Below are 26,463 nucleotides of genomic sequence, written 5' to 3' on the forward strand. Positions count from 1 at the left end.
TATAATTAGCTGATGAGTCATCGACTCGCTTAAGTTCTACTGATTATAAATTTCAACTGAACTCTGCTTCAGCAGTTTGGTCATTACTGCTCTTTCACATGAAGAAAACATGGAGACATGTACAAGTGCAAAATAATGATGACACCTTTTATTTTATAAGTTCCAGCTCTGGCCAGTTGAATTTTTGATGTCCAAAATTGTTATCTCTCTCCAGAATGGTAAAACATCTTACTTATACATCTTAATTGTCTCTCACTTATTTAGATCCACTTCATGAGCTTTTAAACATGCACATAAAAATTGTAGAGTGGCAAAAATTACAGGGACGTAACTAGATATGACTTTGTACACAAGTGAAGGTGTCAGTTAGTGATTTTCAACCAAAGTGCTTACTGGATGGTAGAAAACAACATTTTCTGGGGAGGCTGATTCAGACAATTTTAATAATTTTCTAAAACTCTGGCTGCCAGTGGTCAGACTGTTTGGGCTGACAAAATGGACAAGGTTTTATTTTCTTTCTTGAGCTCTTTGTTGTCATTTTAACATGTTTTATTGTAGATTGAATATAATAAATCTTTTAAAGGTTAGATTCATTCTGTGAGAATGGTAAGATACTATTCCAACAAAGCTATAGCTCAATCTGAAAAATTATGTTATTTTATTATTAATTTTGTTGAATTAATAAATGAATGAAACCTGGTTTCAGAGCACTTCTAATTGATCATTTTTAAAGTCTTGCTATTCACTTGCTCGGTATGCTTAATATTTCTTTTTCCTTTATATAACATCGCCAGGTTAACATGAAAACAATAAAAAAGGAAATCACTGTAAAGAAATCCTGTCTTAGCATTAGCAGCAGCCTTCAAACTGAGAGTTAAATTCTCAAACAGATAAGTCAGGTTAGTTTCTTCTCTGCCATCATTGTTGACAAAGCTGTCAACAATGATGGCAACAAGCTGTTATCGGTCCCGCCCAGAGACATGGATGGCCCCCTAGAAGGTCCAGACAGTAAATGGTCCCCTTGAAAGATGTGAATTAATAATACAAAAAAGAAATTGCTCATGAAATCAGCTGTGTTGGTCATTGCCTTTTGGCCAACATGTCTTCTTGACCTGGTTCTGATAAGATACTGGAGATAAAAAAAAGTTTGCAAGTTATTGCTGTGGTCAAATGAGCAAGCTTGGTCACTCCATTTCATCACATCGTTTTTAAAGGTCCTGGCATGGTGACACACAGCCCAACATTACAGTAGCAAGAGCAAGGTTCAGTGGACCAGCCCTCCATGTTAACTGTACTGAAAAGGCTCATACCATTTTAATGAGAGGGGGAATTCCACATTTTAAAAAAGGATGCTGTTTTACTGAAACACAGCAATTTAAAACTTGAACTGTTTTCAACTGACAGTGCTGGCATACCAAATGCTTAAAAGAGAAACTGCATTGGTTTTGTATCGGAAACGGGCATGCCCAATGAAAAATAAAGATGGCCTGAGTTGACACAAGCTCTAAATGTTTCAAGGGCAATTTGCTGTTCACCAAGAGCATAAATTTACATTGACAAAGGAGAGTAACAGCTCTACAGGACAGAACATGATGACTATCAAATATAATATAATAAAAGTACATTATTAAAGCACGCCATGGTCACATCTGAAGGATGTTTAAACTTTCGTCTAAGTATAGAAAATACATTCCCTGATCATCTCCTGCTCTCTGTAATTCAAGGTGACATTTTCACATTCATGACCATTCATAACGTTCATTAGGGGTGCACCGATCGATTGGCTAGTCGGCGCCGATTTCCTTAATTTTGGGGGATCGGTGATTGGCTGATACTTACATATGAAACTGATCTTATCCACCAATCTTATCTACCTCTTCCTACTAAAATGTGAAAAATGAAAGACTAAAGGAACAGATATAATTTAGTAGTTTGGACAGCAATGCTCTAAACTTTTCATTTATATCTGAGAGAGCTACCTCATGTGCAGTTAAAACAACAAGTTTGTATTGTTTCATGGGTATTGTTCAATGTTTTTCAATATAATAAGATTGGAACATTGAAGGTGTATGCTATCAGTTATAAAAAAAAATCGTTATCAGCCAAAATCGGAATTGGCAGGTCAGGCTTTTTAAAGATCGTTGATCGGCCAGGAAATTGCAATCGGTGCACCCCTAATGTTCATCTTTAGATTTTTCTTTTTTTCCAGCCAAGCAAACCCTGTACCTGTGTTTAAAGGCTCCATGCTTCTTTCTTCTTATGATCACCCTAGCACTAGAACAAGCTCTGGCTATTCTTCTTGGGGTGTTAGATGTGAACTACATTTGATAGTCGACTAGTAGGTGACAGGTTTCAGGGGCTTGTTTTAAGACATCTGACCCTGCTACTGATCACTGCCACTAAGCCCTGTCAAGACCATTTATGAAGTCCCTAGTCAGTGATTACAGGGTCAAGTCCCATTTGCTGTCTGGAGCTTTCTGTGTCCCAGATGGAGCTAATAAACGGAGCTTGCTCTCTCACTTCATCTCCTGCCCTTTGAGCACAAAGAAATAACCTTCAGAAACTAATTTATTCTCCTCTGAAAATCTACACTCATTTCCCTCAAACATGCACAATCAGGCAGCTGCTGCCTGCTTTACATTTCTCTTCCCGCTGCTATTATTTCTAAACTTGTTCTAAATGACTTTCTTTCTTTTGCAGAAGTTTCATTTTATGCGAATGACAGTGTCCCCAACTAAATCAATTTTGCTTACTAATTTCTCATCCTCACCTCCTTTTTTCTTGCACCACCTCCCCCAGCACAATCAGAGCAGTAAATTGAATTTAAGAAAATCTTTTGTTGTTAATATTTGACAATGATATGGCCTTTTTAAGGCATGAAAACTCAAGTGATGAAATAATGTTCCACTTCTGTACTTCTGAGTACTGCTGAGAGTTTTTGTCATTTCTTTCAGGATTGAAATTCAGATGAGGGAGGGGGGATAAAGAATCACATCTTTCAAAGTAAAAAAAGCAAAGTTAATACCATTCATGTGGACCAGAATCAAATGCAACTCTGTTCAGCAAACATTATGCACTACAATCCTCTACAGAAATGGATTGCCTGTTTTTTTTTCTGGGGGTGGGGGAAGGAGGGGGTCTGGGTATTTCCGAGATAAGATGTGTTTTTCTGCCAGAGTTATCTTTGACTTGCTGGCGAGCACTTTATCCTCAACACAGATTTCAAAGAAATATGGTCATTTTTCCTCGAGATTGCAGACACATTAAAAAGTGGGTTTTGCAGTTCAAGAAACATTTCTGTTGAGCCCTCAAGGCTGTATGGTATAAAGTTGGCTTTGGCTTGCTCTTGATTCACTGCAGACTAACAGTATTACTGATAGTAACCATAACAGATAAAAGTGTGGGACCAGCTTCACTTTATTTTCTCGCAGCTTTTACCCCCAACAGCAAATTGAATGGTTTAGCAGAATGTTTGGTTTTACCGCCCACACTGTGGTGACTCTTGTAATTATGGGACAAAAATCCACCAACAACACTTCAAGTTTTAACTGTTCTCCTGCAAAACACTGCTTTTCAGTTCTCTGTTAACAAAGCTCTTAAACAAACGGCCTCCAAAAGCATGCAAATTAGTCTCATCCTGCCTCCTTCTTCCATTTCCTTTAATGATACAAACAGCATTTAGGCATTCGAAGAGACTTCTGCTTTTTCTAACCGTGGTTAGTCAGAAATTATGAATTGGACCAGTGCTGCTTCCTGGTATTGCAGTTCTAGATGCAAGACCTGTAAAAAATTCACAAATATGACATAAAAGCAGGAGACAACAAGCTTATTTGAGTGTGTGAAATAGAGAAAGACACACCCACGTGGCACCGGTGAGCTCATCCCTCAGTAAAGTCCCTCTTCTGTTACTCTGGAAATGGAGTATAATTTAACTTGGGGGCCATTTCATTGTTCCCTTTAAGCTTCTTAGCTCTAAAATATTCATATTTCAGTCAAGGGAGGAAGAAATCTGTGACGGCAGCAGACAGAGGCGAGAGGGAGAAGAAAGACGATAGCAAGCAAGAGAGGTAGAGAGGGAGAGAAACTGACGGAGTGAGAAAGAGGAGCAATGAAATAAATGAAAAAAACTGGAAGGAGAGGGATGCAGAGAAGAGAAGCCAGCACTTTAACTGATGTTCTCTTATAAACAACTTTCTCTCTGTCTCTCTTTTATTTTCAATCTGAAACATGTGATGGCAGACCTGTCCAACAAGAGACAAAGCTGTTTCTTTTGTCATCCTCCCCAGCCCTGGCTGTTGCGGAGGAAAAAAGCAAACACAGACAGACAGTGTAGGAAGTGACATAATCATAATTATAATCTGAATGTCAGTGAAGCAATTATTTACAGATATAATGTCTTTGCACTGTCTGCTGCCACTCTCCAGAAGCCTCATTTTTCATACGTACGTTGTGTATGTTTACTATATGTGTGCAGCACAATAAAGTGTAGTACAATGACATTTAAATTGAAAAACAGTATAATAAAAAAACATGAATGTGTTTAACAAAATGTACAGAAATGTAGTAGATCACAATTCCAGATTAAAATACAAAAATGTAAAATAGAAAGGAAAATCACTGCATGAAATGTGCATTATAAAACTCCTATTCTGGATTTATAGCCTGGTTTTATAGCTACATCTTTCATTAGTATAAATCAGTCACTGTAAAGTACGGTACAGTATCAGAAAAATGATGGAAAACAGTATATAGCCTATATAACAGCCGGTCTGTTTTTGTTTCTTGTTCATATGTTGTGTAGTTTCTAGTGGACTACAATTATTCTCTGCCATTGCTTGTGCATTTTGTTGCCTAAGCTTCCCCAGTAACTCCATTCCCCTGACCCCTGCCAGCCCTGCTTGACATTTCTAAGTCAGAAGTTGCATTGCTGAGTAGGGCTGCAACAACGAATCGTTAAAATCAATAAAAATTGATAATTTAAAAAGTTGGCAACAAATTTATGTATGGATTCGTGGTGTCATACGATTAGGTGTCACTTGGTTTGGCGCGGCTCTGTTTACATCACACACAGGCGGCTGATAAACTTTACTTTGGCTTGGTATAGTAAATCTCTGATTATAATCTGATGATTAGTGGAAAAATTAAGTAGATATATTCATCATCAACCGTGTCTCATGACGGAGATGAAACGCTAACGATCTAAAAATAGCTCGTTGTTGTAAAAACTCCAGCAGAACTTAAGTTTTGTTTCTGCTACAATACGAGACTACACAAAAACACCTGCGCTGGACTGTCAGGCGTTCATGTAATCCATGATATTTGCCTCACTTTCTGTTCTAAATGTCTGCTAAAACAGGAGAGAGGAAGGAAAAGCTTGAGCTGCAGTCACAGGGTGACAGGAGGTCTGACAACAAGCATTAACGAACTAATGTGAGCTTGTTCAATACGTGAGTGACAAAGCAGTATCCCAATATACTGTTGGCTGGAGTCAACAGTATGAAGTCAAGAAAACAAAAATGGCTAAGCATTTTAAAGCAAGACATCTTTTCAGGCTTGAAGATATGAAAACTATCTTAATTTTTTTTGCATAGTAGGACAAGAATGTGACGGAAAAGATTAAGTTGCCAAGGCATGAAACAACTCTTCATCAAATCTTTCCAAGCACCTGCAAAGGCAACATGCTAACACAAAGCTGTAGCATTGCTTTTGTGGCTGAAGACCCTTGAACCCTGAGTGATGCTTGAAACAAGAGACTCCAACACTGACAATGCAGGTTTGATTTTCAGGTATCAATTAAAGCAGCAGAGATCAAAACAGTTAATGTTGCATTTTGTATTAGAGAGCATTTAAGAAAGATGTTGTAGGTTTAACTCAACATTTTAATTTGCAGTTAAGTTGTGTATTTCAGGTGATGTAATGCAAAAGTAATGCAACTAATTAAGATTAAGTGATTAAGTAGTTCAGTAATGTGATGATTACTTTTTAAGAGGCCCTTTTCTCTGCTCTAGTTCTTGGTACAGATGGACACAAAAATTTAGTATGCAAATCAGTAAGAGTTAACATGTAAACAAGTTACAATGACCTGATTTAAGAATGATAACTGAAGATAAAGGAAACCTCACCTAGCTGTATAATGCACACAGGGATTTAATGTACGTTATTTCATATCTGCCTTTAATTAGTTATTATCCCACTTGTCACGGTGCATGCAACTAAGTCTTGGATTGAAATGTGTGATGTACGCTCCTCTGTGAGGGCACATCTTAGTCTTGGCACTCAGACAGCAAACGTTAATTGAATGGAGCTTGAGCCTATGTGATCCAGCTGGAAGACGGTTATATAACCACATCCAAAGCCAAGTGAGAGCTGACATGATTCAAAACAAACTATAGATAGAGCATTGCATTAGTGAGTCACCAGTTCCTGTTAGAGGTAAATAGAAAGTAAACTTCCACAAAGCCCACCACAATGGACTAATAGACAAAGCTCAGTGGGTATTTTATTATAACAAGGTAGCCTTTAAGCGAGTCAGGTATTCTTACCGCTGTTCTCAAGTAGAATTGTACCAGTATCTAACAAACACAACTCTTTCTTGAAATAGAGCACTTGAGGTGACAGAAGAGGTTTAACAGGACTGATTTTTTTTTAAGAGGAAATATGAAAGGGAAGGAATCACTTGATATGAGTACTCTTCTATTCCAGCCCCATTACAAGAAGGAAAACATGGCATATTTTTGAGTACATATCTGCTGTTGTTGTCTGTTAGAAATGGAGAGATGATGACAAGAAGATGGGAGATGGTAAACAGGCAGACAGAGAGAGAAATGGAGTCAGTCAGAGCAGAGATGTAATATGAGGAGAGCAGCAAACAGTGGTGTATGTGGGCTGTACAGTATCTAGGCAGGCTGGTCGGCTGCTCCTGCTGTTTCTGCTTAAAAGAAAAAAAAAAAGCTGAATTGATATGCTAATTTGATCGAGAAGGTGTGGGTGGATATGGAGAAGGTTTTAAGCAGCGAGAGGGACAGAGAGTGAGAATGACAAGAAAAGAGAGGAAGAGAAAGAGAGAGTGGGAGTGAGAGATGTGATGGAGAGAGGGGAAAGAATGAAATGAAACAAATGGAAGGAGTGGGAAGAGAGGTGAGCACAGCGCGGCTCTGCACTTTGGAGTGTGAAAGTTTGCAGTCAATCATCGAGCAGTTGTCAGTCAGCTGTGCTGTGTTAGTGGCAGCAGCTACAAGGTGGTGGTACAGGCTCCACCAACGCCTGTTGACACATTGGCCAGTTTAATGCATTTTTTAATCAGCACCTACAGTCTATTTTGAAAAAGATATCCCCAGTATCTTCAGAATAAGACATAAAGTTATTTTATCAAAGTGATTCAGTAACAACTTGGCTCCTACTGTAATAGTTCACTCCTCAACTCTGTTATGTAACACAACATTGTTATTAAAAGCATTTTTTCAATCAGAGAAGGAAGACAAATGAGATGTTGGATGATAAAATAAATAGACTGACTCTTCAGGCGGATTATCAATACCACTTGATTTATGACTAAAACCAAAAGTGAAACCCCACACTGTTAATAATACAACATCCAACAGTTATTGTTTGATGCTGAGTCAAACCAATTCAGAGGATTTTTTTTTTTTAAGTTTTTCTTTTTAATTATTATTTTTTTGCTGCCTGAGTGGTGGGTTAGACATTTGATGCTGCAATAGGGTCTTAAAATGAGTGAAGAAGATTTGATGTCAGCATAACCTGTTATCTCGTATTTTGAAGGATATGGCCATAACGTCAATAATAATGGTAACAACATGTGAAGAATTAGCAATAACAACCATGAGTGAGAGAAAACAGAGCAATGCAACATTAGCATTAGCAGCTATGATGATAATTATATAGAACAAACTATTATTGATAATTATAGCAGTTAAAGGTAGAGTTCTTTTCAATTGAATAGTTCTGGAAATGATAATGGGGTAGGGATGAGGTTAGTAGATAAAGCAGTTGTCGACGGGCAAATCGACAGCAAAAAGGCTTCCACGACTGTTTTAACAGGAAAAAGAATAGCCAAGTAAACTGATCATTGTAATACTAGCATCAGTAAAAATAAAGGCAATGAAGATTAAAATGTATAAAATATATAAAGGTGATTACAGCAATGCAAGTTGAAAAGTTCTTAAATTCACTTTAATATTTAAATAAATAAAAAAATTAAATAAATCAATCAATGAAAGTAATAAAATGATTACTGATAATAATAACAATAACACCAACAATAACAACAATAATAATAACAATAATACTACTACTACTAATAAAAAGCTTATAACTCTGACATATCACCTTTTGCATTTTTATCGCTGATCAGTTTACTCTCCTAACAAAATATTTGCCTGAAACTTTCCTAAATAAAGTACACAAAATTAAACCAAAAACCTGGACTTTAAGTGATTAAATTACATGTAATGTTTCCATGTATTTTATTACATTAGTTTAAGGTAATATACTACATTAAAGTAAGGCTTGAAACCTTGTTGAGAGAGCTTAAAGTAATTAAGTAACTTGGGTCATATTTCATTGAATTAGAGTTATGTAAAATTTAAAGGTTACTTGTTAATTTAGTTACTTAATGTAAACTTAAGTTTATCTTTCACATAAACTTTATTTGTTAATCTAAACACACTTTAAAGGAGGATGATCTTCCCTGAGCGGGAAGCTAACCCAGAACCTTCTTGTTGGGAGGCAACTGCACTAACCATTGCACCACTGTGTAGCTTCAATAGCATCAGTCATCTGTTGAAGTATTATCAGACTGTGCTGCTGCCTATCTTGGCCAGGGCACTCCTGAAAAAGAGATTTTTAATTTCAATTAATTTTTCTCCTGGTTAAATAAAGGTTGAATAAAAAAAAAAGAAAAACAAAATAAATGTAATGGACTTTTTGGTCCTGTTATCAACTGGCACCTGACAACCTGAGCTGTGCATGGGGATCTCAGAGGGTATCATACATGAGTTTTTAACTGCTGACAGTCAGTTCGTCTGGGTGCTGAACAACCTAAGGATAGTAGGAGGAGAGGTAATTAAGACAAGGTTTTTCTGCTCCCTGTTATTGCCATTGAAAAGTCTTGCATTAAAGACATCGTCATTCCCATTTGTGTCTATGTGACATTAGATTCTTCATTTTACATATAATACTTTTATCCTCTTCATGTAATGTTTTTAAGTATCTAGCAATTTTTAATACAGCTTAGAAATATTTTACAGTCGTTCTTCATCTTATGTCAAAATTTGTCTTTTTCTTTTGCAATTTCATGGTATTTCAAAGTATTCAGTAATTAGCTGAGACACCTCATAATTTTTAATTCTGCTTTTTAATTTTTTTTATGCTGTTATATGAACAATACACAACCCTCTTATTGTGACTTAGCTCTGAAACTTATCCTGAACAAAAATAAATTAATTAAAGGAAATTTATGTTCTGCTGTTTTTCTTTCAAAATCATACTATTCTCCTTTTTTTCTCTTTTCCTCTTCTATTCTTCAGAAACAGCCTGGACCGGATGATACTCTAAGGACGGTTGTTATCCAGGAGAGGAGACTTCATGTCGGGGTCCACAATGGCTGGTGTTTTCTTGAAAAGCCTCAAGTGGTTGTACTGGAGCACCTACCCTCGGGGGCCAGGGGCCGAGCTGACAGCACCTCCAAACAGATCAAAGACAGGTAAGCAGAGGAAAGACATGTATATGTCTAAGGTGAAGATGTGACTGTAGACTACAGGAGATGGTGCTGCATATTTCTGTTTTGAATCCATGTGTGCAGGAATATTTTCAGCAGTATCTGGGCTGAGGATGTTCCTAAGCGTCTATTTTCCCATTAGGCTAAATGCTCATTTAAATTACGTTTAACCGACTAGTCTAAAAAGGAGAAAATCCTTAGAAAACAGTCAAATTCCTGAGAGGGTCATTGTGTCAGCGGGTGTTGTGTGAGCCTGATGCTCTACAGTGTGGCTAACATTAAAAGCTAGCTTTTAATGCCAGCCTTTGTTCCTCTTTGCAGATTAATATCGTTCTTTGGTGTGTGACCTCTTTTCACTCCAACTGAGTAGTTATACTCAGTGAGTTCAACCCTCAACAGCCTATATACCACTTTATTTCCATTTACTTCTTCAAAAACTATCATATCGCACTGTTCCTACTACACCCTAACCACTAAGCTAACACTGAGCTTTTCATATTTACATCGAGTGAAGTGCTCTGGGGAAGCTCAATTCAACACTATTTCAACTCTTTTTAGCATTGTAATGTATGAATGCATCAGAGGTTGATTCTTTTGCTGTCCATCATTTTCATGAACTGGTCGTAAAAATTCTGTCATACTATTTAACAAGCATTTGTTTAGATTTTCTCTCTTTAAAATGTTTAAGCTTATATTTTGTACAAAGAGCAATCTTCAAGGATATGCTGTTTTGATGGCATGGGAAGAAAAGATTAACACAGCAGCACATTTACTCCTCATGTCTCTTTTTACGCAGTGACAGTGGAGCAGAATACCTGTCCTCAAGTGAGAAATATGAACTGTGCCATTTAAAATATTGTTTACTTTAATATGAAGATCATGTAGTTTAAAGAGCATAGCCGATATTCCAAGTTGTTGAAAGTTGTTGAGAGCCCTGCATGTTTTTGCCTGCTCTGCATGCAGGGTTTCTGAACATCATGTTAAAGACCTAACCTTGCAAAGCAGATGGATTCGCCCGTTTCCGTGTTTCTCACTGGCGAATCCATCTTGCAAAGCTCCTGTCTGAACTGTTTTGGCCTGTTTAGAAAAAAACAGGACCGATCAGTGTCGAGTGGCAGTACTTTCGGGCACAGGAAAGTCGTGACATATGCAAGGCTGGTGCAATTATGGCGGAAGATATTAGCGTGGATGCTGCTAAAGTGCCAGTTTTATCAGAACTTGATGACACTTCTTCGTGAAAAGAAGAACGAAGAACAGCATTGAGTTGTTTTCTTTTCAGAAATGACAAAAGTCGTGTACTGACATGTCTACAGTTGCCTTGGTTCGCGTTATGCAGATCTCTATGGACTTTAGTGGCAAACCTCAGTAACGGCTACACCTGGTGTTTTGTTGCTCCTATTGGCCCGTACAGATGTGACAGACAGAACGTTCATCCAGTCACCCTACAAGTGTTTTTTTTTTTTTTTTTTTTTAAAGGCTCTGCTCTTTCCCAAATGCTGTCTGTGGAAGGTTAACCAGATGGTTGTGTGAAGTGTGCCAGGTTATTCAAGACCTGCGCATGCACAACTTTAGTCCATTCTAATCTAATGTTTAGATTTACAAACACAGCATTTACTCTGTGCTCTGGGGCACAGTCATATTGGAATAGAAAAGGGCATTCACCAAACTGTTGCCACAAAGTTGGAAGCACAACATTGTCCAAGTTGTATTGGTATGATGACAGAAGATTGCCCTCTACTGGAGATAAGAGGCCTAGCTTAAAGCCTGAACAGTAGCCCCATACTATTATCCCTCCTCCACTAAACTTCACAGTTGTCACAATCCAGTCAGGCAGGCAATGTTCCCCCAGCATCTTTCAGACCCAGACTTGCCCATCTGACTGCCAAACAGGGGAGAGTGTTTGATCAGTCCACAGAACACATTTCCACGGCTCCACAGTCCAGTGTTGGTGTGCATTACACTGCTTCATCCGAGGCTTGGCATTAGACTTGGTGATGTGAGGCTTGCATGCAGCTCCTCAGCCATGGAAACCCAACCAACCGCACAGTTTTTGTGCTTAGATTGTTACCAGTGGAAGTTTGGAACTCTTCAGGTATGGAATCAGCAGAGTGTTGGCTTCGCTCTGTGATTTTATATGGTCTTTCACTTTGTGACTGAGTTTCTGTTCTTCCTAAATGCTTCCACTTTCTAATAATATCACTTACAGTGATTGTGGAATATCCAGCAGGGATGAAATTCCCAAAATCTTATTATAAAGGTGGCATCCATCACAGTACCACATTTGAAGTCACTGAACTCTTCAGAATGACTCATTTTGTATCACAAATGATGCAAAGAGAGATGGTATGGTGAAGTTTCAGTTTATACACCTGTGGAAACAGGTCTGATTCAAACACCTGAATTCAAAAATTTAACAGGTGTGGCCAAATACCTTTGTCCGTTTAGTGTACTTCCAAACCTTTTAGAGCCGGCCTCAAGTGGATACTTGAGTATTTGCAGTTTTTTCACTTCCTCATTGGCTTTATTCTTTTAATACCTGAGGTTGTGACTTGATTTGAGGCCAGCTTGTAATGGCTACTCAAGAAGCTGCAGGTTTGGGCTGTTCAGAGTTTTATGTATTTCGAGGGTGATGGTTATGTTGTAGCAAATAGTCCAGTAAAAAGGGAAAAATATCGCCACCTTTTCTTTAATGATGTGAATTAACACACAAAATTACCTTTTAACATATTTAATATGATATTGTTTTGCATGTCTTTGTGCTAAGTCCCTGGACCAAAGTAAGACAGAAAATATTGTATGCTTTATATGGCTTTGTATGTCCCAGCTAAACAGCAGGCTTATAATTTAAACGGTACTCCATGCCATGGAGGCTTCCACACTCATAAAACAGCCTTGAAATACACCCCATAGCATGGAAGAACTTTATATCCAATCAAGGAGATATGGCTCCTGCTGCCTCTGCCCCTGGCTTTTATTGAGACACCATGACTCTGAATGCAAACCTTGTCAAAGAGGATCTAGTGGTCTAAGGAAAGTAGAGTCTGCCTTATATCAGTAGTAAAGCATGTGTGTTGAATGGTTTTAGCCAGTCGTAAGCAAAAAAAGCCAGTGTGATACCACAAACTGAAACCTAGGTGGAAATGCATGAGGAAATGTAATGCCATGACATACAGATCCTACGTTGAATTTTATATAAAAAATTATGGTGTGATTAACCAGAACCACAGTGCAAAAACACACTTCTGAAAGTTGTAAATCTAACATTTCAACAGATGTAGAACCTCAGATTCAGAATCAAAAAGCCAGATTCCATCACAAACATTGTGTTTTCCACATCAGTAGGTTTTGGGCTCACCAGGTGGCACACATACCCCCATTGCACCTGAGGGTCCTGTATTACAACATAAATGTTTTGAGCGCATGAACCTTTGACCAGCATGAGTACACAACTGCCAGCAGTTTCAGTTAATGAGTTGTCAGGATGCATCAGTGAGCCACTGAGCAGAACTGTTTTGGTTAAATAAACAAGGCTTTGTGTCTATTTCTGTGACATTGTGCAAGTGTGTCATGCCTGTAATGTGAACATTTTGTTCCTGCAAGCAATGAAGAGAAGATATGCAAATCCTGCCAACACAGATCTGCACTACCACCTTTTCTCTTGACAGATAATATGCAAAACTCAGAACTATGACACAGCAAAATATCCCAAAAACTAACCTAAGATGGGCTGTGATATATGTTCTTTAATTCATTACAGAGCTTGGATTAAAGAAAAATTAACATGTAGGGATGCTTTTGTCTGTTTTTACAAAAGTAATGAATAAAGTGTGTTTAAATAGTGTTATTTCACATCTCTATTTTGTATTGTCTTAGATTTCATTCTTGTAAATTAAGCTTTTAAATAATCCGAAAGCCATAATCTCTGTCCATCATGTCAGTTTCATGCTCTGCACCTCTGTAGAACTACTTTAAATTACATTTTCTGTATCAAATAAAACACAAATTCCAAGTTTTCTTTTAAATACTGAATTTGTTTTTCTTTAAGATGTCAACTGTGAGGATGATGACTGTGTTGTGTGCAAAACACCTCAGTGAATGAAAGCATAATGGTGTGCAAAATACATGCTGTCAGGTGACATCAATAGCAAAAGCCACTGATTACATGGGATAATTTAATATATCCTTTCACACCTTTCTGTCAGTGTAAGGCTGCTTTTATGGAAGCTGTGTCCTTCTCTGGGGATATTTTCAAGTTTGCCATAATACTGATGGATAGATTTTTAAGTAAAAATAATAGGCTGTCTATTTGGCCAAGTCATGAATGCCAAAATGCATATTGTGAATTAACTTATGAAGCACAGCTAGTGAGAGATGAACCCTTCTATGGTGTCTGAGTTAAAATGCAATCGTTTGTTTCTTTAATTCACTGAAGGATTGGTTATTAAGCAGATGATAAACCATATTTCCAAGGTGTCCTTGTTACTGTGGTGTCACGCTTCGAGTGGGAAGCTCAGATATTGTCCTCATACAACCCTTGGTTTTCCTTTGGAATCAATAAAGTATCCATCCATCCATCCATCCATCCATCCATCCATACATACATACATACATTCATGCACACATACATACACACATACATACATACATACATACATACATACATACACACACACGTACACACACACACACATACATACATACAAACATACAAACATACAAACATACATACAAACATACATACATACATACATACATACATACACACACACATACATACATACATACATACATACATACATACACACACACATACATACATAACACATACATACATACATACATACATACAAACATACATACATACATACGTACATACGTACATTTAAGCATACATTAATTATGAAAGGACTTCAGAGAAACGAACACACATTTTAAGACTCATACACAACAGTAAACAACTGGATCTTAAGCTTTGCTTTAAATACATCAACAGAGGATGCCTGCAATGTCTTAAGGTAGAATGTTTTGCAATGTTGGTGCACGGAAAGAGAGAGCCGCTTTCTACCCGTCTCCTTACAGACATGCTTGCACCAGGTCAAAACACAAGCTGCTAGGTTCTGCACCATCTGCAGACCTTGAAAACTCATTTTTTGGCAAACCTGACAGAAGGAAATTATAATAATCTTATTGTGAAGAAACAAAAGCCTCTTTAAAGACCTGAGCATCCTGAAACGATAGGATTGGTCTAATCTTGATGATATTTCAGAGGTGATAAAAGTTTATCCTCGTAACCTCCGTGATATGAAATTCAAAGGAAAGGCTATGATCAAAAAGTACACAGAGATTCTTAACTCTGTCTTTGCAATGACACACACAGTCACTAAGAGACAGAGTGAAATGATCATACAGATGATGCTGACTGGTCTGATAACCATAATTTTTGTCTTAGGAGGGTTCAAAAGCAGGAAATGTGCTGATACCCAGTTCTAAACTGCAGCCAGATAGGCCTAATAAAGTGAAAACAACAGTGGATCCAATACAGCCCCTGTGGCACCCCACCACTAACAGCACTGGACTCAAGAGAACACACTGTCGTATAAAACAATTAGATCTCTCTGATAGGTAAGATTTTAACAATGGTGAACCTAATCAGAGATCCCAAAACTGTTCTCAGGTCTATCCAGTAGCACATAATGGTTCCATCTTGAAAGCAGAGCTGCGATCCAGTAACAGTAAAGCAGATGCTGGCTCTGTGTCGACAGCCAATAACAAATTATTCACCACCTTTATAAGTATTGTTTCCCTAAATGCAGACTGAAGTGGCTCAAAAGGACTGTTAGAAGAAAAATGATTTAAAGAAGGCTTTCTCAAAGTCTTTTGTCAACAGTCACAAGTCAACAGTTTCATCAGAAAAAAAAGCCTTCAGGTAGTCAGCTAAGAGAATAAATATTTTGCTTGCCCAAACTTATGAAATCAAATAATTTGTTACGTTAAAGACTGTATAGATCATTAAGTAAAATGAAAATAATGATGCTTAAAGACGGACCAGTATGGTTATTGTTACATTGTAAGCACAAATGGATCCAGTGAGTCTGTCCCCAGGCTGCAGTAAATATATGCAAAACAAATAATAATATCTTGTTTTAATATATACCAATCAATATGTGTTACTTCTGGAACAGCGATTTTGCAGTTGATTCACAAAACATGCTGGGAGAGTTCCCACAACACTCAGTTTGGATTGTGCCTCTGAAAAATGTCCATTTAACAGACCATGTACTCATAGCACTCCAACCTATGCATCCATTCAAACAAGAAATGGGACAACCCACTCCTAATACCCCAGTGTGTACATGCAAGATGTAGTGGTAATGTTTAGCTTAAGATTACACCCTAATTGTCTAAGTTCTAAGTGTGAGTGTGCCTGGTTGTTTTTCTCTGTGTCAGCTGTGTGATTACCTGGTGTCCAATCCTGGGTGTACCCTGCCTCTTGCCCAATTATAGTTAGGATAGGCTCCAATCCCCCCTCGACCCCAATGGGATAAGCCATAGCGATAATGAATGGATGGTTGGATGATTGTTACAATCTGAGCTTATTAACTCTGACCCCAAGTAGTGAACTAATCAACAATTCCCTTTGAAGAGCCTCATTTGACCATCAGTTTCACTGTCAAACACTTGTTTATGAAATCATTCCATTCTAGCCATATGTGGGTGTTAAATTTCTAATTTTACATAGATTAACCCACTTAAATAAAATGAAATTAATTGCATATCTTGGTGCAAATATATCAACTTATAAATATTTGTTGATGCAGTTCTAAAAAATTACTCACATACTGTTAACCAGTCTCCTGTGCAACATAAAGCCGCGTGTACACTGTGTGATTTTCCTGCAATTCAGCCACAATTTTTTTTTTTTTTTTTTTAAGATTTATTTTTGGGCCTTTTCATGCCTTTATTGGATAGAGGAAGGACAGTGGATAGACCTGGAAACAGGAAAGAGAGAGGGGAGAGACATGCGGCAACGGGCCACAGGCCGGATTCGAACCCGGGCTGCCCACGTACATGGGTAGCACCTTAAACCATTCGACCATCTGCGCTCCCTCAGCCACAAATTTTGAGTTGCGTGACGCAGTCTGAAGTTGGGCCAACTTTCAGTCGGATCGGGCATAGTTTTTTGTGCTGTGTATGGTGTGGTGGGGAGGGGGTACGGCGGCCAACCATGGCCCGACTACAACCTGACGACCTGCTCCCAACTGGTCGGATTTCTGGCATGTTTAATATTTTAGTTGTACGACTCCAGACACTTCACAGTTAGAGCAGAAACGTGAGCTGAATAAACAACTCTGGCAGATTGTTTTTCTTAGTAAACCGTCAGACAACCATTGACAACAGCTAGGATGATTTTTGGATGCATGCCCGCTATGATAAAGGAAATAAACGAGCAGGAAACATTCCTACCCGCAGACCTGCAGCTGACACAGATCGTGATGCTGTTTGTGTGTGGGATACAGAGAGATAGCATGAGAGGGTGAGAGAGGGTGAGAGAAAGAGAGAGAGAGAGAAAGCAGGAGAGATGGGGGGGTTGTATGACTGGAAACATTTCACCCTTAGTGTGTGAGACTTTCTAGAAAGGAACCTCCGCGGGTTTCTGTCACAGTATATCCCAACTTCAGTCGCACAGTGTGAGCACTAATGTCGTGCATGATGCTTGCGTGTTGTAAGCGATTCAGTCACACAGTGTGAGGTGATATTCTGCCACAGCTGTTGTAAGGTCAGCTTGAAATCGCACAGTTTATACCTGGCTTTAGAGATAAACCTCCTGATTAAACTAAACTATATAACTCATTAAACTCATTATAGCTCCCTAACAGGGATGGGCGGTTATGGCAAAAATCAAAATCACAGTTAATTGAACTAAATTACGATTAATGAATGATTATTTCACTCTCAACTCGATTTGTGCTGCAAATATTTGTATAATTTCAAAACAAAGAACTGAATTTCAGCCTGAGATAGGTACATATGAAAGAATAATTCTGATTTACAAATAGGTCATCAACAAGTATAATATACTGTACCAGTACTACTACAGACCATCAGTACTACCACAGACCATGGTAGTTGAAATTGCAGTAGGTGGGGCTTGGATCACTTGACTCTACAGTGATGGACTAACACTGAAGAATCAACACTGTCAAATAACTCCAACACTGAAGGCCATTTACCATTTGCCATTGGGTGTTAAAATCAACACTGAAATATTTAACACTGAGAATTCAACGCTCCAGTTTTTGCTGTGTATGCTTTAATTCAAGATAAGAATCAGTGCGGGAACTTTTCAAAGTTTCATCATATGGATGTGTTTCACACATCCATCTGGGAAAGCTTCTATAGGAAACGTTTGGGAAAAGGCAGAGGCTTTGAAAAAAACTCGGAGTGTGATTGGTTAAACGTTCTATCTGCCACATCTCTACGGGCCAATCAGAGCAACAAAACTTGACGTAGCCGCTATCGAGCTGCGCATGCACAGCTACCGAGTAATAACGTGAAACATGGCGGCTATAGACATGTAAGTACTCGACTTTTGTTGTTTTTTAAAAGAAATCAACTCATTGCTGTTCTTTGTTCTTCTTTTCACGAAGAAATGTCGTCACGTTCTGATAAAACTGGTGCTTTAGCAGCATCCACGCTAAGCTCTCCAGCCATAGTTGGACCGGCCTCTTGTTGCTGCTTGTTTACGTCATGACTGCCGCACCTGAAAGTGCTGCCCCTCATCACTGAATGGTCCTGTCACTTTCTAACTGGGCATAGATGCACCATAGATGCATTACAATCAGGTAGTGATTCTCAACTTTAATATTACAGTACAGCATGATAGCAAGTGGTGAAGCTTCCCACTGTAATGGCCCTTACACACCAGAGGTTGGGGTTTTTTTGTGCAAATACACTGCACAATGTTGTTTTTAAATCAACCATATAGTGGTTCAATGTAAGCTTTCACATCAGCTACATAATTTTGCAACACCTAATTGCAGGTATTTTATTAAAATGTGGTTGATTTTTTTCAAACTTTTGCTCCTGATGAACAGAGATCTGACAAATCAAAACGCTGGTAGAAGAAAAGTTTTAAGGCAGACAGAGGAGTAGAAATGTCCTCCTCTACAACGACGCATGTATTCCCTGGTTCATATAAATAATTCTCTGTAGCCAGTGCTATGTTGTTTTTATTATTATTATTATTATTATTATTATTATTATTATTATTATTATTATTATTATTTAACTTGTTTAATAAATGAAGGGCACTGACCTCCTGGCATTGCATACGAGTTCCTCTATGCACGGACCATAAGAGAGAGGGGCACAAACCTGATTTTATCTTGTGCTTCAATGTATGTCAGCTTAAAAAACACACTGCAGACTTTTGCAGTGTGAGTGTTTTTTAGAATGTTTAGAATGTAAAATTTGCCTCTAAATTATTCAAATTTTTGTGCTTTTTTTGTGTCACCCTTGCAAGACCTGAAGCATACCATCACAGCAACATAGGAATATCTTCTATAGTATGTTTTTCTTACATGCTTGAAATTATAGATTAAAAGATGCAAATGCAACACAATCATATGCTAGCACACAATATGTGCCAATTACTGTTATATTTATACTACAACAATGATCTTCTAAAACCAATAAATGCCAAACATTGCAGGTAATCTGATCTGTTGTGTTTTTTTGTGACAGCAAATGGTTTGATAAAGTATGATAATGTGATAAAGTTCTAATGTTAAGAAGTACTTTGATGATCTAACTCTAAGCTGACAGTCTGTCTTGCTTGTGTTTCCAGACAATACAGAAAGAGAGAAAAATATATTTAAAAAGTATCTGAATTGCTCGCCTGTTCTATTCACCAGAGAGTCCATGAAGCGAAAAAAGGAAAGGCGCTCGGCCCCACCTCATGACACACCAGCACTCCACAGTATGCTCCCGCCTATGGTGTATGCAAACTGTGAATGACGAATACCAAGAGTGCTGTTCCGCTGCTCACACAGGAGGCCAGTGCTTGCCAGGGAAAATTTAGCATGCGGGTGTAAATCCTCCAGCACATCGATTTCTTTCCCTTAAAATAAAAACACTAAACTCTATTAAGAGGAATAAGTGGTCTTTTTTTTTAGTGAGCTGTAGTAATTTTCTTCAGTAATAACTTTAAAGCATATAAGTAACAGTTTTTCTTTATGTGAATGCCATCATTACTTATTTCCTTGCCTCTCTCTCTCACACTCTCTCTCTCTCTCTCTCACTCTCTCTTTATTAACACACTCGTCACACCTTCTCTTCCTGTGTGTCTCTTTGCTTTCTCCTCAGCTCATCAACTCTCCCTCAGACTCTGGGTCTTCGCAGCAGCTTGGAGCTCAGGCTGGCCAATCATCATGCTTTGGCAATCGTCTTCCAGCTGGAGTATGTCTTCTCTGCTCCAATTGGCCCAGAGACGATGGTAGGAGGAATGCACAAACAGTTCACATCGCATAAGTCGAAACCTTTCCTTATTTTAATCAGAAACAAAGATCCTGAAATCAACCTCTTGATGAAATGAATACAAACCGGAATGAGCTCTCTTTTGAATTTGATATTCTGAAACAAATCCTTTCAAGATAAATAAAAGACATGGAAAGGCATTTAAACATACTCACACAACCTCCAAGTGCCCTCTCTTTATCCAGCCTTTATTTTCTCACCACCTCTTGTCCTTCAACTATCCCTACATCCATCTCCTGCTAGTTTATCCCAGAGGAAATAACCAAAGGTATCCTTGGGCACACATTTTATGTAAACAAGCAAGACTGAAAGATATGGAGAGAAGACAGGTGGTGAGGGGGACAAATACAGTCATGCTGATTTTCCTGAGCTGTCAGCTTAACTCTTATATTTATTTCTTATCCACATATAGGGTCGGATAAAGTTCATGCATGGCTAAATTTTGGTTTCAGATGAATAATTTGACACATTAAGAATGCATTCATTGAGGTAAATAATACTTGAAATTAGGCTGTTGTCTTGAAGTATGATCTTTAAATTGTCCTCTGAAGCTTTCTGGATATTTAGTTTATAAAATAGTTTCATTCAGTCTCACCAAAGAGTGTATCATGCAATTTTAACCTTGTCAAACAAAACAGAAAAGTCTTTAGAATAGTTTGAACTGTACTTTAATCCAGAGTTTTCACTTTGTGTTTTAGCTCTAAACCTTTTATTACTTGTGCTTACCTGTTGCAGTTCTTGGTACATAAACTCCACCAGTGGTTCAGTGGGATGCTGTGACATTGCTGTAGACATGACTTTATATTGCTTTACTGGCATGAGTGTGTGTATGTGTGTGCATTCTGGTGTGTGTGGAGGAGCCAAACAAAACAAATCCTTGGAGGTAGTAGAGGTCAATTTCCCCGCAGAGATCGTCTCTGTCAGGAGATTTAACATATCACTCAGCTTTGTTGGTGGTTGTTGTTTGTTTTATCCCAACTTTTCAAATAAGGTAGGATTTTGGTAGGACTTAGCACAAGTGAGTCACAAAGTTGCTGCAGCTCTTTGTACTGAAAAGTCAGGCTTCAGAATGCTGCCTTCCTGAAGGTTGAGATTATTGAGCTTGTATGCACGGACTGTGGAAGAATTGCTCAAATCAAAACACACTGTGTCAGTCACCTCTTCTTTCCCCTACACAGGGGCAGTTACTCAGACTTTCTGGAGATAGAGAAAGGACTATGAATACACTTGTTTCTGGCAAGGTTTCTGAAAACTTTTCTCTTTGTTTGAATCTACTGTTTGAAACAGTCTGAAGCTGGTATTTGTTTCACACCAGTCTTGGAAAATTTCACTAATCAATGTCTATCACTGTCTGATAGATAATTTATTCCTCAAGGAATAGATGTTAATTTATCTGTAATTCTGGTGAAGCCAGCAGTAGCATTGAACAATTACCTGACAAAACTCTGTGTGGCATTAATGTCTGCAGCGTCATTTCTTGGTTCCCGGATGATGCCTGTTCATCTGTAAGTCTCAGTTCAGCAGTAGAATTTAAGTTAGGCTTCATGCCGACTCACTTCAGTGAAATGAGCCTGAAAAAGAAACTTGTGGTTCACTTGTGTAAACTGTGATTAATTCTGCTGGAATAAGAACATGTGGACTCATGGTCATGAGCTTTGGACAATGACAGAAGAATAAGACCCTGAATACAAGTGGCTGAAATAAGTTTGCTATGGAGGAAGGCTATGCTCAGCATTAGACGTAAGATGATGAGTTCAGACGCTAGCAGGGTGCAAGGCATAGAGCCACTGATCCTTTGCAGTGAATAGATCCCGTTAAGGTGGCTCAGGCATCTGTTAAGGATGCGTCCTAAACACCTCCTTGCAGAGGTCTTCCTGGCCCATCAGGAGACCTCAAAGTCGTCCCAGAAGTTGCTGGAGGGATCATATATCCCTTCTGGCCTGGGGAGAAATCAGGATCACCCAGGAGAAGTTGGAAAATGTAGCTAAGGAGAGAGATGTGTGGGCGAACTTGCTTTGCCTGCTGCCATTAGAGTCCGGTCCCAAAGAGAGAAAATGGATGGACAGATAATGTTTCAGGTTGTCTGGAAATTTAAATGCTGATGGGCTTTAACAATACATAGTGAAAAAGATTTGCTGCTTGAGGTGAAAGATTTGATCTAAAACAGATTTTCAGCTGCACTGTCAAACAGCAATCTGTAAATCATTGTCAGAAAACTGCTACAGGAAGATGGTATATCATTAGCATAGATAATGTACCACATGCTTTTAGTTGTCCACACAAGCTGGTTTACACGCCTACAACCAAGCATGATGATACATAATTGGTCAATACAACTGAGACTTTAGGTGCACTACAAATGGATACAGAACATTTCCCATGCTGAAAATCTAGACCCCTTGGTTCAGATTTTACATTTCTACAGTATTGGCACCATGATGCTAATGCATTCAGTTTTGGCGTAAGACTTACACACTAAAGCCCATATTGTTAAGTGGTAATAACATTTAGAGGAGAATGTGGGGTAAGATGGGTCGATGTTTACTATGCTGTCCTCAAGGTCAGATAAAATGAGACAGAAGTAGAATGAAAACACCAACCTTTTCCAGGATCTCTGCCATCTCATGAAAGTTTAGAATGAATCTAAAACAAAGCTGTCTGAAATTAGACCTCTCAAACAAAAGTGCTCCAGTGGCTCAACTTGTCCCAGGTAAAAAGTAAGTTGAACTATCACATAGCACCACAAATAGTTTACGGTTATGATCTTGTCAGAGCAAACCACCAGTTAGTTTGAAGACCACTGAACAGTCAAAACAGTCATTAAAAATCCCAGTCATCGATGTTGCGGGGGAATGTGAACTGCTGTATCCTCCTTTCAGTTCCTCTAGTCTTTTGGGGTTGAGGCTTCTTTATTTGGATGCAGAGTTTAAGATGACAAAGTCACTAACAAATACGAGATGTGTCATTTGATTTAGATTAAAGGACCGATGATGTAGGGTCAGGTAGAGGGTAGAGGTTAGACTTATTTGTGCTTCCATTTGTCTTTCTGTGAGATCTTTTCTAATCAAATAATTAGGAAAATGATTTTAAAATACTTTTTTGTCTACTTTTGCAATGAAAACAAAAAAATTGTCCTTGATTTGCCTTGGCAAAACTCAAATGTTATAGTGTATCTGTCTTATTCAATCAAGAAATAACTCGATATATGTGGCATGTCAAGTCCAGAAAAGCATCTCATTTCAACATATAAAAGGCAAAATAAAGTTTGTTTTCTCATATATTCAGAAATTGCTGCAAATGTAGGAACTAAAAGTTTTACTTTTGAAGTGTATTGAAATTAGGGATGTGAAAAATTTCAAATCCGGTTGATACCTTTTATCACCTCAGAGACTTAACTTAACATAAATGCCTTATGGTGTTGGCAAACTTACTCACTAGTCTTTGGCTCACTTTGCCATATAGCTACCATTTTGGAATAAGTAAACCTAGTTAGCCATTCAGGCTAGTCTTTTGCAAAGTGGTTTTCTACGTTAATCTAAAGAGTATTTTTTAGCCTTGGATGAATTTGCTTTGGTATAAACTTACTTTTTCCTGACGTGTAGAAAATTTACTTTGAAAGACCAATAAATAACAAGAATTTGAAACCAGTTAACAATTATTTATGTCTAAAATACACATGCTCTTTTACCAAACCATTATTCTGTATCCTTAGTCAGTAAAAGGCAGTAACGTGCAACACACAGCATGGGGATTTCTTTTGGTGTCTTCATTTCAGATTTTTAGTCAGATGTAGTCCGTCACATAAATTACATTAATGAAAGTACTGAGTCTCCAGTGTGTCTTAAGCCACCTGTGACTCAACAGTGAAAACCTATCATGTTGATTTCTTGGTGTAAAGGCAGATACATGGCATCAATAGATGATGGAATAATGGCTAGCTATATTTATTTTTGCTTGGTGCTAGTCTTTTACAATGAGTAGGCCATAACCGCTGTAATGTGTAAGATTTTGGTTGCTTATTTTTTTCTTTTGTTTTTTCTCTTCTGTCATTTTTTAAAACTTTGAACTTTGATTATTGTAGGTTTCATCTTTCAAAGCTTTTATTTCCCTTGAGGTGTATAACTGACGATGTGCAATAATTTGTTTATGTGATGACTTTGAAATGGATTTTTGCAGACATGTCAGATGTCTTCAGCATCACTGCTCTGATTATTAACATAGAAATGTTCAATTCCAACAATATCTGCAGCTTTTGTCCAGAAAACTCGTCAGATATGCCAGCTCTGGTGCTGCCTTGCCCCCCTATGTCTCTATAAATTGCATTGACCAGTAGCTGGCACCTGTTACTGACTGATGCGGTCAACACAGCCGCAGGAAAGTCATTTCTAAATTGGAGCTGGGCCACTTAACAACCACTCATGGCATAGAAAACCTCTGAAAGACTGTGGTAATTATGTGTGTGGGTGAGCCTTCAACACTTAATGCATGCCAAGGCCTGGCTCTCATTGTGTTCCTGTGTGTTCTACTTTATACAAGCAGGGGTCAACAGATCACCAATTAAAAGCAGGAAAAAAAACAACCATTCAGGAACCATTGTGCATTTGCATTTCTGTTTTAATTCAGCCTTTTTTACCTATACAACCACTTCACAGCTAATCAGTCTGTTGCAAATGTACAGCTTCTGACTCATATTTTTTTCTGACCAGAGATGACGATGTTTATTTTTATGGACTTGTTGGCATGTAATGGAAAATGTTTGGGGAAAAATAACAACAGAAAAGAGGCACCACCATCAAGGATGCACTATATTGGATTTTTGCTATTTCTGACCTCATTCAAGTCAATACAAACACTGATACTAGTATAAACAAACCTTTTTTCACTTAAAAATGTCTCCAGTGCAAAAAGAGACTGAGTCCAATGGAGCTGAGAAAGGAATGAGGAAGTAGACAGTCTTGTAGATGTTTCATGCTTGGAGCTTCTTTCAAAATCTTCAAGGCTCTTGATGGGCCTCTTTGTGTGTGCAGCACTCTAGGCAACCACCTATACTTGATAGTACACTTGTATATTTTGCTGAAATGCGAGGCTGGAGTATGATAGATGGATGAGAAATCAGTTTTCATATATATTAGGAAATTTTTCTATCCACCTATATGTAACTGTCTAGGCCAGGGGTGTCTAAACTTTTTCCAATGGGAGCCACATACAGAAATATATAAGGATGGTGGGGACACTTTTATATATCTCACCTCGATATTAAAGTTAGTAAAACCAATCTAATGTTGGTCAAGATATGCTCAGTGACTGTGTATGCTTAAACTGCTAGCTGATGGCTGACGAGGCAAATGGCCAATCATTTTAATTGGGAATGCCAATCAGATTTCAAGGGGGCCCCAGTCAGCTCTGGCTACCAATTGCCCCGCCCCTGGAACATCATTGGTGCAGCTATTTGCTGCTGTAACCATTAAGGTGTTATAAATCAAGATATCATTATTATTTTGGTTGCCAGTATTTTACTTCTTTTTTATACTTTTTTTTTTTTGTTTTGTTTTGTTTTACTTTTCACTATTTTTATTTCATGCTTTATTGAGGGCCATATTTAATATAATGTAAAGAATTTTTGGTGGGCCAATCAAAAATGGGCTGCAGGCCACATTTGGCCCCTGGGCCATAGTTTGGACACTCCTGGTCTAGGCTAATATCTGCTCATAGCGATACAATGCCAGTAATATTGTGCGTACCTAACTGCCACCCTCTTAGCTGGAAGCTTATTTGCCCCCAGTCACCCTTAATGCTTGTAGCTCACTGCACACAGTATGTAAGAGAGCAGTGGAAGTGATGTATGAGCTGTTGTTTGCGTAAGTAATGGGCAAGTGAGGTTCGATATAAGGTCACCACTAAAGACATATTGTTAATGTGTAATATAGACGCATGTAGTACCCTGCAGTCTCTTTGTATGTGAATGTCCACATCTAAAACTCATTGTTAATCTGCAAAAGTGCATCATCTCAGCAACCCCAAAATAATACAGTGTGTGTTGTCCAACACATCAGAACCCCAGGAAAGGAAATAAAGTGGCTGTCTTATCTGATGGACATAGGATGATGACTGTCATGGTGATGATAGACAGCAGGCAGAAACCAAATTTTAGACATTAAATGTGTATTGTTTTGTGCATTATGTCGCATACA

At 38.2% G+C, this 26,463-nt stretch overlaps 1 protein-coding gene across 1 annotated transcript in view; it reads left to right on the forward strand.

The window, feature by feature from the left end:
- Positions 1 to 26,463, forward strand: part of nphp4 (nephronophthisis 4) — a 312,689-nt gene that overhangs the window by 103,802 nt on the left and 182,424 nt on the right. The window contains exons 7-8 of the mRNA XM_041799567.1: positions 9,546 to 9,721; positions 20,102 to 20,231. Coding sequence (XP_041655501.1) covers positions 9,546 to 9,721; positions 20,102 to 20,231 — 306 coding nt within the window. The remainder of the gene's footprint in view (positions 1 to 9,545; positions 9,722 to 20,101; positions 20,232 to 26,463) is intronic.

Source organism: Cheilinus undulatus, linkage group 11 (assembly GCF_018320785.1).
Source record: "Cheilinus undulatus linkage group 11, ASM1832078v1, whole genome shotgun sequence".
In the NCBI taxonomy this organism is placed as follows: Eukaryota; Metazoa; Chordata; class Actinopteri; order Labriformes; family Labridae; genus Cheilinus; species Cheilinus undulatus.